The sequence below is a fragment of the Lithobates pipiens genome, unplaced genomic scaffold (assembly GCF_037356315.1).
Source record: "Lithobates pipiens isolate NorthernLeopardFrog02 unplaced genomic scaffold, aLitPip1_a1.2 Scaffold_6, whole genome shotgun sequence".
NCBI lineage: Eukaryota > Metazoa > Chordata > Amphibia > Anura > Ranidae > Lithobates > Lithobates pipiens.
Window position 1 is genome coordinate 5,839,651 of NW_027507881.1, and position 13,488 is coordinate 5,853,138.

The window sequence follows — 13,488 nt, forward strand, 5'->3', positions numbered from 1 at the left end:
CTGTTGTCAAAGTCACACAAATCCTTACAATTGCCCATTTTTTCTACTTTCAACACATCAGCTTCAAGAACAACAACATGTTCACTTGCTGCCTAATGTATCCCACCCACCTTCAGATGTCATTGTAAGGAGAATCAATGGTATTTACCCATCAATGATCGTAATGTTATGGATGATCAGTGTATCTAACTATATAAACTACGTAACTCCAAACAAGCTGCTAAAGAAGATTTTTGTACTTGAGGGTCAAAATTAAAATCTTATACTGTCAGGTTATTGCTGCCTATAGGAGGATTGATTGAACCGGTGTTCTGCCGTATAGTGTCCGGCCATCATATAGCGTCTGCCCCGTACTGCGCATGCGCAGTACGGAGCAGACGAAGCTTCGGAAAATTTCCGAAGCTGAACGGCGCCTGCGCCGTGAGTGGAGGTGGTAGCCCCACCATCCAAGCGGACATAGGGTTCGCTCGCCACGCTTCGGGCTCAGCCTCGCTGCGCTCGGCTCTTTTTTATTCCTACTCTATGTCCACTTGGATAGTGGGGATAGAGCCTGGACTCACGGCACAGGCGCCGTTCATCCTCGGCAATTTTCGGAATCTGTGTTGCAGTGTACTGCGCATGCGCAGTACACAGCGGACACTATCCGATGGAGGACGTTATTAGACAAGACACTGGCAATCAAATACATTTGTAGGCCAGCCCAGGACTACACCCCCCCCCCCCCCCCTTCCAGTATGCCTCAATTTGAAGCAAGTAGTACCAAAAGCATGATTATAAACATGGAGGGGTGGGACCTGTGTCCGTGGAATCTGAAAAAAAAGGGTTTTACAGAGAGTCCAAAATCGTATTTCTTTCGGGTTTACTGAGCGACACAGAAGTCTTCTACTGTGGGGATGTCCAAAAACAGTCCACCTCAAGTGTGGACAACAACAACGGGACTGCTGCAGCCCATGAGACGCCTGAAGGACCAACACCCAAACTAGTGTGTTGGTGAAAGGGGGATCTGGCAATATTACCAAAGAGAGGACTCTTGGAATGAGTTTTCTGAGATTGCCTGGGGAGGGGGTAGTGGGAGACAGCCGGACAGTTTTGGGTAAGGAGTTCCAGAGGCAAGGCTCTGGAGAAGTCTGGATTTTTGCATGGGAGGGTGCGATGAAGGGAGCTGGACAGGGCCGATCCTAGGGTCACAGGCGCCTGGGTGCAGAAATATTTCTGGCACGTCCACATGGGCATGGTCATCTTACTAACTCCTCCCTGTTACAAATGTTTCTATGTCAATGACTCAAACACAGAGATGGCCCCTAAAGGAGTCTTCGTTACCCTTGTATACTCCCACATCATCTCTTAACAATAAAACAAAATTACAGGAAGAGAGTACACTAATGGGACCTGGAGAGGGGGGGGGGCAGGTCTCTTCCATCAAAATAATGCAACCCCTCACGCCAGGGTACTAGGGGTAATCTTAGACTCTGACCTGCCCCATCAGCCCCAAATCCAATTGTTGTCAAAAGCTTGTAGACTTCACCTCTGTAACATCTCTACAACTTGCCCCTTTTTAACTATTGAAACCAAACCGCTCATTCACTCCCTTGTTATTTCTCACCTTGACTATTGCAATTCTCTCCTCATAGGTCTACCTGTCCATAATCATTCAGTCGATCATGAATGCTGCTGCCAGACTCATCCACTTTACAACCATCCAGCGTCTGCCATCTCTCTCCGCCAATCCCTCCACTGGTTCCCGATCGCCCAGTGAATAAAATTCTAAATACCAACTTCAGTTCAGTTTTGTGCACTAGTTCTCAAAAACTATATTGGGGAACTGGTGAGAGTGCAGAGAAGGGCAACCAAACTGATAAGAGGCATGGAGGAGCTCAGCTATGAGGAAAGATTAGAGGAACTGAAATGTATGCTCTTGAGAAGAGGAGATTAAGGGGGGGTATGATCAATATGAATAAATATATAAGTGGTCCATATAGTTATTCACTTTAAAAAGGTCATCACAGACATGCTTTACGTCTAGAGGAAAAAAGATCACCTCCAAATATGGAAAAAGCTTCTTCACAGTAAGAGCTGTGAAAATGTGGAATAGACTCCCTGCAGAGGCGATTCTGGCACGCTCAGTAGATTGCTTTAAAAAAGGCCTGGATTCTTTCCTTATTGTACATAATATAACTGAGTACTGACATTTATAGGTAAAGTTGATCCGGGGAAAATCCAATTGCCTCTCGGGGCATCAGAGAGGAATTTGTTCCCCTGCTGTGGCAAATTGGACCATGCTTTGCTGGGGTTTTTCACCTTCCTCTGGATAAAATGTGGGTGAAGGATGGTGTATATCGGATTGTAGGATTTTTTTTTTTTTTTGGTGGAACTAGAGGGACTTGGTGTCTTTTTTCAACCTGACTATGCACCTATGACGACTCAGGAACAAGCACCACACTAGAAGCTCCACAAACAGAACCCACTCAGAACAATAAACAAATTTCAATTTAGGGAGGAAAGAATCAACGACCAAGTTAACAAGAAATAGAAAACATTTCCGAGTAAAAAAGGGCACCAGAAAAAAAATAGGGACCTAGGAAAAGCCGCCACCAGCCACTCCAAGTAGAAAGGCCGACTAATCTACTTACTTGACACCATAAGGTTCAACACAAGTTCTGTGTCTTAACAAAATGCCTCAACTGGTGAAGAATATGGTCTAGTCTAGCAGAGAATCCAGGATTCAATCTCAGAAAACGGGCAAGGCTGAAGGGGTATGGGCACAGAAAAAAAAAAAAAAAAAAAAAAAAAAAAAATAAAAATCAACAAGGGTAGGCAGGAGATGAAAGTTAGAACCCAACCATAAACTGGTGAGGCGGGTTACAACCCTGATGGAGCACCAGAAGGAGGTTGGTGGCCAGGATGAGACATAGCTCCAGACTTTAAACAGACAAAGGAACTGGAGCCAAAGCCTCCAATTTGTGGAAACCCTGAAGGCAAAAAGGGAAAGATATGTTAATCTGTGCAAGGGAGAGGATGGTAAAAAGCTGAAGAGAATGCCAGAGGAAAAAGGATTAGCCTGAGAACATAAATGGGTGAATTCCAAAAGGACGAACTATGCAAGGACCCACAAGGATTAACAGCCACTAGGAAAATTGGCAGCATGTGATTCTGCTTACTTTCCTTGGACTTCTAACACTTCAGTAAAGGCCTCTGAAAACAAGTCAGGGGACTTGACCCCACCTGAAGAAGCCAAGGGGGACTCCAATGAGGTAGATCCTATAATCATGGGGAAATACAATTGTAAACAAACAATCAGTGTCTCCAGAGAGTAAAGAATAAATGTTACTGGAACCATTAGGAAACCTTAAACCAGGGTCAACCATTTGCAGTGAGACTGATCCCTCTGTGTTTTGATACAGACATGTTACAACCTCTTGGCAGTGATGCAGCTAAGCTCAAGATACAAGGCAAGGCCTCAAGTACTCATAAACGGAGGCAGGTGATGGCTGATCAAGGTCTGAAGGTGACCAAAGTCACTGAAGACAAGCAGTAGGAAAAGAAAGGAGATTGAAGGTCCACAAATCTGCATCAAAGCAGGAGCCGGTTGGACAAAAAGCTTTCAAGATGCTGAATGGCAGGAAAGAGCAAACATGTGCCACACCACCGAGCAGGTGACATCACTCAATCCAACAGCCCTAACCCCTTCCATGGTAAAAACTGGCGGTAGCGGGAAACTGGTGGCCAGCTGTGCATTAACAAGGTAGCTCCTAGTGCTCAGCCCGATTAACTTACTTACAGGGCGAGTCTTCAGAAACAGTAAGCGCAACTGCAATGCAAATGGCTCTGAACCTGAAAGTTGCTCTGCGGCCAACTTCTTACCAGAACAGAGTCTGGAAAGGTTCTATGCTAGATGGGTTCTATCCTGTGATCCTGGTCCCACCCTCCTGTTGAATGCCTCCAGCTTACTATGGGGGCACCCGAGCCAAGTCACAGCTCACTGTGTCCATTCAGACACGGAGCCCCGATCCTGCCCCCCCTCCCCCGATTGGCTAGCTGACTTAATGGCGCCGCTGTTGTGTCTTAGCCAATCAGGTGGGATAATCTTGGATGGCTGAGACACTCGTGGACATCGCTGGACGAGAGAGGGACCTTAAGTGTTGGGGGGGGGGGGGGGGGGGGGGAGGTTGCTGCACATAAAAGACTTTTAATCTTAATGCATAGAATGCACCTTCTGCCTTTACAACCACTAAACCAGTATGGGGATTGTATGCTAGTTATATAAAATGATTGTATTTTAACAGAACGCACAGCTGCATGAAACCTGAAGCTATTCTCAGTCTCTTTTATTCCCATTGGCAATGCGATAGGATTTAAAGTCCTGCTTTAAATCCTAACAACTTGATAAAAAAAATATGATTTTTAAAACAGCTTACCTGTAAAATCCTTTTCTTTGATGTACATCAGGGGACACAGAGCCATAGTAATAACTATTACTATTTGAAGCTGAAGCTTGATCAATCACTTGACAAATCCATTTGGAAAATAGTGGATCTTGACGCTGCCTGTCCATATCTTGGACCCTCTGGCAGTACAAACAAAACCTATGTTTTTTTTTGCGAACCTGAGTGGTCGCCCTTAAATAGATTCTGATCGCTCTTACTACATCAAGAAACTGTAGTGCTGTCTCTTCCCCAGATTAAGGCTTCTGGGGAGAAAGAAGGAAGAATAATATCTTGGTTTAATTGAAAACCTATTACCACATTTGGTAAGAATTCAGGATGAGGACATCAAACCACCTCATCTTTATACGTGATGAAATATGGCTCTTACAAGACAGAGCCGTTAGTTCCAATACTCTTTTAGCAGAAGAAATGGCAAGCAAAAAAGATCATCTTTCTTGTCAAAGAACCAAGAGAATTTCTCGTAAGGTTCAAACGGCTGATTTAACAAAGCCGACAAGACCAATTTTAAATCCTAAATTATAGGGGGAATAAACTGTGTTACCCCCTAAATAAGCTACGCACCAAGAGTGGGACGCAAGAGGCCGTAGGAAAAGGACATTGACGCGGCCTGGATCTGGCTCATGCTAAAAGTCAAGGCCAGCTTCATATCAGATCTCATATGCAGGAATCCTGCCTATTGGCATACTTTCTGGGGTACCAACCCCTGGATCCATACCAAGAACCTATGCCTTCCAGATTCTATACTAAGTTATTCTGGAAGCCAGCTTCCTGGCATTAGTCAAAGTAGACACTACTGAAGGAGATCACCCACAATCTTTTATAGAGTGGGATTCAAAAGTCAAACCTGTTAAACTCCTTGTTCCGTAAAGTAGGATGAAATACCGGACCCTGTGCAAGAAGGTCTGGCTATAATGGCAGAGTCCAAAGGGACTTCAACTGCCCTCTTTATGATCTTGATAAATTAAGATCTTCTGGGACCCGCTGGGGCCACCAGAATCACCTCCTTCTGTTCCTGCTTAATCCTGCGGAGAAGGTGCGGAAGTAGCAGTGCTGGAGGAAATGCATAGATCATTGAGAACTGATCCCCTGGGAAGACTAATGCATCTGTTCCTCCTGCTAGCGGACCCCTTGTTTGACACAATGTTGTCGACCTTATTAATGAATCTGGACGTGAATAGGTCCATGTCAGGAGTACCCTAGCTGACATACTGCTAGGAAGATGTCGGGATGAAGAGATCATTTTCTTGGAAATAATTGTTGGCGTCTTAAGTAGTACGCCTGAAATATTAAAATTTCCGATAGGCAAGGAGTGTTGTGTTCTGTCAAAGCTAGAACATTGTTCACTTTTTTTGGGCTGCACGGCTTCTCATGCCTCCCCTGGTGAACGATGTAAGCCACCACGATGGCTCTGTCAGACTGAATCCTGATAGGACAGTCCTGTAATCTCACCAAGATTCTATGGCCAGATGTACTGCCTGAAACTTCGAATAAAGTTGATAGGCAAGGTCCTCTAACCTGGACCATCTCCCCTGGACAGAATCTTCTTCCAGGGCTTCTCCCCAGTCTAGAAGGCTGGCATCTGTTAACATCTTGCAGGATAAAGATTTTTCCCTCCTGCTGGATAACAACCACCAATTTAGGCTCTGATCTATGTTGGGAGCCAAGAGTATTGGAAACAAGCAAGGCCTTAATCTTCTTTATTCCAGACCAACAGAATGGCGTCTTGAAGCAGTCTTTGAATAAAACTGCGCGTAAGGGATGGCCTTGAAGGAGGCCACCAATCCCCCTAAAAATCTCCTGCAGCCAAAATGAAGGAATTTTCCTTTCCTGATAAGTTGAATTAGTCCTACAATGGAACTGATTCAGGTCTGGGGTAAGCATAGCTTCTTCTGTATGGTATCTATAACCAGCCCCTAAGTAACCTCCTTGATGGTTTTAAGGAAAATCTTCCTAGGCTGAGAATCCAACCTAGAGATTTCAGCCATCTACAGCTGCTCCAATTGCAGCCAGAACTGCAAAATGCATCCAGTCTTTAAAAGGAAAATCCAACCTTAACTTGCTGCATCGTTTATCCATTCAGAATAAATAAGTTATGCATGAATAGGAAAAAAAACATCCCCAGGTGGGGTAGGTTCAAAGGAACCCTATTAGGTGGTAGATACCTCAAGAGCCGGTGGCAGGAAACAAAAGGGTTAAGTAAGGGAGTAGGCAAACACCTGACTCGTGAGGCTACTCCCTCCCTGTTAGGATCCTCTGAAGAGGAAAAATAAGTATCTTTCAATATTTGGAAAGATCTACCCGATCCCCAGCCTCCTGCACCTCAACAAAAGGGCCCAGAGGACTAGATGGGAATCTGCCATGTATAGTCCTACTATGGAGAGACATCATAGCAATAATCTTTTAAATGGTAGAAGAAAAACCTGTTTGGATGAAATACACAGGGACAGAAGTGTTCTACCCATGATGGCTGCATCTGACTGGCCGTATTTTTCTTTTTACTTCTCGGAGGAGGAAGACAGACATTCTTTTGGAAGGGTTTTTAGTTTGTTGTATACCATTAACCCCTTAGAGGGGTTCCTGGTCCCTTTGTCACTCACAGCTTACAGTACAAAGCAGAGGCAGTACCAGCAAAAGAATGTTTTACTTGCTAGGCTACAGTACAAAAGCTGCTATTGATCCTAGCTATACAGTACAATGTTGCCAAAAGGAAAATGCCTGTGTCACCAAACCTGTCCAGCTATCACTCTGCTCTGTCCCTCCACTGCCAGGCAGTAGCTTTTCTTGCAGAGCTCTAACTACTTCCTACACGTGTGGTCGGCGTCTGACACAGTTTAGCCACACCCCCCGTGCGGAAAAAAAACCCCAGGGAAGCGAATCTCCCGCGTGAGCACCAGCATCATGGTGGGTGGGCGGGGTTTAGCGGCGACTTACCCCAAAAAAACTTTTTTTCCCTTTTCTTTTTTTTTAAGAAAAAGAGGCAGCTGGCTGGCATTCAAATAGATCAAAATCGCCAATCTAGAGGCCCAGGAAGTGATCAGACCCCCTTTCATACCTAAGAGTCTGAGCTGGCTTGAATGGCGAGGAGAGTGGGGCTTCTGCTGTTTCCAGCGTCAGAATGGTGAGTGCTCAATACAGCCTCCAGTGGTGACACCGACATGACAACACAATACATGGAAGGAGAGATTATCTTCCCTAACTTTCCTCGCAGCAGGGTTTGTCAGAAATGAAAAAAAAACAACAAATTAAAAACACCCTTCACAGTGGGCTCTGAGACCTTGAAAGGAAACCTTCAGGAACAGCAGTACACTCAGGTAATCCCGCAATCCTGGGCCTGCGAGAAGACCCTGCCAGTAAACTTTTATTGGCCTTACTACCAAAAAGTACTGGATCCCAGGGCCCAGCTTAAAAGCATTTGCAAGCAAAACCTTGTGTCTTTGGATGACGAGGCCCGGGTACCGTTCATTTAGTCCCTTAGGGTAACATCAGAACAGATCCGGTCAGGATGGCTGGCTCTCAAAGGATTACTGTCCGTGGAGCTCAGTACAGTATAGTACAGTATCCATACATGTGCCCAACACCTTAGACACTGGCGAAAAAAAACAGAGGACTCCCGCTAATGGGAGGGGTTATATGGGGGAAGTTCACGCCTTAAGGGGCGTGCCAGTATCCAGCACATGATATGCCGATCTAACCCACGTAGTAAGTACTACGGCTCTGTGTCCCCTGATGTAAGAAAATAAATAATGCTCTTTAGCGAGAAACATACATTATTAATTATGCTACCAAAATGAATGTGTGTGTAAATTGCCTCCATCATTGTTTGTTTCCTCTTGCTGGAGGCGGCCATTTTGCTGAAGCCCAGTGCCCCCCCCCCCCCCCCAACAGTAAACCTTTAAGCCAGGGTTAGGCAACCTCTGCCCTCCAGCTGTGGTGAAACTACAAATCCCATCATGCCTCTGCCTCTAGGAGTTATGCCTGTGATGATCAGGGTCTTGTAGTTTCAAAACAGCTGGAGGGAAGAGGTTCCCCTACCCCTGCTTTAGGCTGTCAGCAGACCGGTCTATACAAATTTGGCACAGTGCCTTAAAAAAAAAAAAAAAAAAAAAAGAAGGAGCAATTGAGCAAGTGCAGAACAGGGCGAGACAGTGTATTACTAGATTTTACACAGTATAGAAATTTTTATGTTTTCCACAGCAATACTTTGTTTTCTAACTAAGGTTCCACTTTAAAGATTGTTGATGACTTACCTTTCTAGCCATGATTAAGCTGGTGGGCTTGTGTGAAACTTTGAAGACCACACCGCCGTTACCGGCTCCAAGTTCGGAAACTTTCTCAAAGTCATCATCTCTTAGCTCTCCAACTTTCTGCTTCTGGGTAAGAAAAACCTCCAGGCGCTTCCTCTGCTGCTCATCCAGTTCCAGCTCCTCTAACTTCTTCTGAAGCGCTTCAAGATTTGTCCTGTATGAACAGAAAAATGTCAGATGAAAAGCAGCAATCTAGAGAGGAGAATGCAAATGTAACCTCATGTGCTGTAATCGAGAGTCCTTACTTTGAACTGTAAAGCGTAAGTATCCCTTTAGAACAGTGGTGGGCAACTTTCTGGATACGGGGGGGGGGGCCTCAAGTGTGGTCCCCAACATCACCAAAAGGCTGCACATAAAACTCAGTGAACATTCATTGTAAGACAGCAGACACACAACAGGATACAAGAGGATGGTCAGAGACTGCAGACATGATGCAAGAGGATGGTCAGAGACTGCAGACATGATGCAAGAGGATGGTCAGAGACTGCAGACATGATGCAAGAGGATGGTCAGAGACGGCAGACATGATGCAAGAGGATGGCCAGAGACTGACATGATTTTAGGGTCTCTGTGTGCCTAGACGCGTTCCTAAGAGAGCGCATTCGGCGCAGCACAAATCCCATATCAAATCAAATGCAAGAGATGGTCAGAGACTGCAGATACAAGAGATGGTCAGAGACTGCAGACATGATACAGGAGATGGTCACAGACTGCGGATATGCTACAGGACAGTGGTGGCTGGTGGTTTTTATTTTTTGGGTGGCGGCACTCCCCACTCGCCCGTCTATCCAACAATTACCCCCATCTAGCAGTGGCGGGCTGTGGCCAGGGTTTCCTGTGTCCTCTTCTCCATCAAGGCGGCTTCCCCCAATGTGCCTTTTCTCTCCCCTCCTCCTCCTTCTAGGCATCCAATAGGATAGCCTGTCCTTTCAGCCAATTAGTTTACGGGTCTGACAACCTGCTTCCCGTTTGGCTGGGAGGAGGATCAGTGTGAAAATTCATTCGCTATTCTCACACAACTGGATGGGCTCAGAACACAGTGCTTTGCACCCCTAGCCCACCCTTTATTTAAGCCTATTGGAGCCTCTGGATCTAATCACATGCTCCAAAAAAATAAGACCCGCCCCACTGGAATCCATGGTCTGGTGCCCTGTATGTACATTAGGGGGCCGGATGCATGGATAAAGCCTGTCTGCCCCCTATGGACGGGCCTCCACTGCTATAGGAGTTGTTGGAGACTGGGGACATGCTTGAAGTGACAATCAGACTGGAGACATTGCATGAGGCTGCTATAACAGAGTGATAGGGAAACACAAATTAGCATCTGCAGGGGTCCCCAAGGCCACACAAAAAAAGGGCCAAATGGCTGGACACCAGGGCTCTAGAAGCTGGAAATCACTGACCCTATAGACACCGCTACTACAGTGATCTCCACTAGCTTCTGGTTCCCATGCCCTTCTGATCTTAGCATGGGTGCCATTCAGAGAACACTTTCCATTTTCATAATAAACGCAAAGTGTTCTCCGATAGGATGAGGTGGAGAGGCACAACAATGACATCATGATCTTCACATTATCCAATCAGAGAACACCTTGCATTAATTGAGAAATCCCAAAGTGATCTCTGAATAGTCACATGTGCCAAGGAAGCAACCTCCCGTGTGAACAATGCAGTAGGGCAGCTTCTCGGCATGGAACCCAGAAGCTATCGGCAAACACTGTAGTAGTGGTGCCTACTATAGTGATCCTCCATTTCAACAGGGATCTCACAGGTATGGCAGAGGGGTGGGCCGCAAGGAGATTGGGGGTGGGATATATTTTGCTAGGAGGGGAAACTGGGGGAAAGGAATTGTTCTGGGGGGATTTGTACTAGAACAAGAGGGAATTTATACTTCGGGGGTAAGCATGCAGGTTAATTTTTTTTTTTTTTTTTTTTGGGCACATAATGCTCATACATCTTGGGGGGGGGGGGGGGGGGGTGCAGTTTGGCATGTTCATCATGGCCTCTAAATGACCTTGTCCCGCCACTACGTTTGATGCTGGACCAGAGAAGTCTTATTTTCGGTTCAACAATGTACATGTTTTTGGCCCCCAAAAAAATAACCAGAAGGGAGTCCTGCCAGCCCTGCCAGGCGCCCACTGCACTGGGCTCGGGGCCCCGCCAGGCGCCCACTGCACTGGGCTCGGGGCCCCGCCAGGCGCCCACTGCACTGGGCTCGGGGCCCCGCCAGGCGCCCACTGCACGGGGCCCCGCCAGGCGCCCACTGCACGGGGCCCCGCCAGGCGCCCACTGCACGGGGCCCCGCCAGGCGCCCACTGCACGGGGCCTGGGGCCCCGCCAGACGCGCGCTGCACGGGGCCCTGCCAGGCGCCCACTGCACGGGGCCTGGGGCCCCGCCAGACGCGCACTGCACGGGGCCCTGCCAGCCACGCACTGCAATCGTACTTTTTTTTAGCCGACCCTTCTGCAGAGCATCTCCTTTTCTTTGCAATATTAGACCGTGCAGATTGTTTTCCCTTCCCGTTCACATGTCTGCAATACAAAGCGGGTACAGCGTGGGTACAGCGTGGGCACGCCATCCACCCCCTCAATCCTGTCAAATCAATTCACATCCAGCGACTCTATCGCATGCGTCTCCACCTCTCTCTTAAAATCATCATTCAAGTCCTCCTATCCTTCGTACATTGAATACACGCGTTTTGGCGTGTCGTGCGCTGCCCACCAATATATTTATACCCATTATGTCCATGTATCAAATAGGAGTTTTTTGTTTTTCTCTCTCTCATCTGTGTACAGACAGCGGAGTGTTAATGGGTTCTGTAGGAGGAGAGATAATTTCAGAGTATTATTTATAAGGATTCAGCTCTTTTGAAAGGGTTTTGTTGCTAAGCAACCGGAAATAACAAGTATTTCCTTGCACCATGGTCCCCCCCCCCCCCCAACCCCTAGTCAACAACCCCCCCCCCCGCCCCCCCCCTTTTCGGCTGTCACGGTTTCCAACATGCGTCTTATTGCTCTTACGTATCACCTGCCGTGTGAAGGGGGGAAAAAAACTCCAGAAAAACAAGCAGCAGATTTCAGGAAACATTCATGTAGAACTCGGTACAAACCTTATATGGACATGAAATACAATGCATCACTTCACATGTTGTCTCTTATTTCTTTTCTTTTTTAAGTATCAGGAAGGACAATGTCAGCCGAGATGAAAAATGAAAAACAAATAAAAATTCCAAGAAAAAAAAAAAAAAAAACCCTCTAGAAACCCAGATACGTCTGTCAACTGTTATCATCATATTCCCGTACAGATAAAAACGCAAACAATACATTTCCCTTTATAGTCCAACTCCAGGACACTTAGAGCAGCATTACACCAAAAGAAAACATATTGCAGCTTGCCAATTCTTAGATGTGACAACTGCATTTGTTTTCTTTCTGTAGGCCATCTTTCCTTTATTTACATCTGGTGATTCAGCCAGCAAGTCTGTTGTCTTTCAAAAGAGCAAGCTCTTCTGTACCCACTGATGGGAATGACGGGGCGCCATACTTCTCACCGACGGGAAGCCATTCCTCCCACCGATACAAAGATGGGGTGTTATTCCTTTCACTGATGTAGCAATAAGTCCTTCCATGGACACCACCAACGGGGCGCCATTCCCACCAGCGACGGGGGGCCATTCCCCCCACCGACACCAGCGACGGGGCGCCATTCCCCCCACCGACACCAGCGACGGGGCGCCATTCCCCCCACCGACACCAGCGACGGGGCGCCATTCCCCCCACCGACACCAGCGACGGGGCGCCATTCCCCCCACCGACACCAGCGACGGGGCGCCATTCCCCCCACCGACACCAGCGACGGGGCGCCATTCCCCCCACCGACACCAGCGACGGGGCGCCATTCCCCCCACCGACACCAGCGACGGGGCGCCATTCCCCCCACCGACACCAGCGACGGGGCGCCATTCCCCCCACCGACACCAGCGACGGGGCGCCATTCCCCCCACCGACACCAGCGACGGGGCGCCATTCCCCCCACCGACACCAGCGACGGGCGCCATTCCTTCCATTGATACCAATGATGAGGCGCCATTCCTTCCATTGATTCCAATGATGAGGCGCCATTCCTTCCATTGATACCAATGATGGGGCACCATTCCTTCCATTGATTCCAATGATGGGGCGCCATTCCTTCCATTGATTCCAATGATGGGGCGCCATTCCTTCCATTGATTCCAATGATGAGGCGCCATTCCTTCCATTGATACCAATGATGAGGCGCCATTCCTTCCATTGATTCCAATGATGGAGCACCATTCCTTCCATTGATTCCAATGATGGGGCGCCATTCCTTCCATTGATTCCAATGATGGGGCGCCATTCCTTCCATTGATACCAATGATGGGGAGCCATTCCTTCCATTGATACCAATGATGGGGTGCCATTCCTTCCATTGATACCAATGATGGGGTGCCATTCCTTCCATTGACACCAATGATGGGGCGCCATTCCTCCCACTGACACCAATGATGGGGCGCCATTCCTCCCACTGACACCAATGATTGGGGCACTATTCCTCCCACTGACACCAATGATGGGGCGCCATTCCTCCCACTGACACCAATGATGGGGCACTATTCCTCCCACTGACACCAATGATGGGGCACTATTCCTTCCATTGATGCTCAGCATTTTTTACTTCCACTGGCCACAGCCCAACTCTCCCAAAGCCCAAAGAACAG

The 13,488-nt window shown here is 47.5% G+C and overlaps 1 protein-coding gene across 1 annotated transcript in view; it reads right to left on the reverse strand.

Annotated features, from left to right (window-relative positions):
• The window catches only part of LOC143958207 (dual specificity mitogen-activated protein kinase kinase 1), an 80,387-nt gene that overhangs the window by 47,136 nt on the left and 19,763 nt on the right, over positions 1–13,488 (reverse strand). Inside the window, exon 2 of the mRNA XM_077467682.1 lies at positions 8,693–8,903. Coding sequence (XP_077323808.1) covers positions 8,693–8,903 — 211 coding nt within the window. The remainder of the gene's footprint in view (positions 1–8,692; positions 8,904–13,488) is intronic.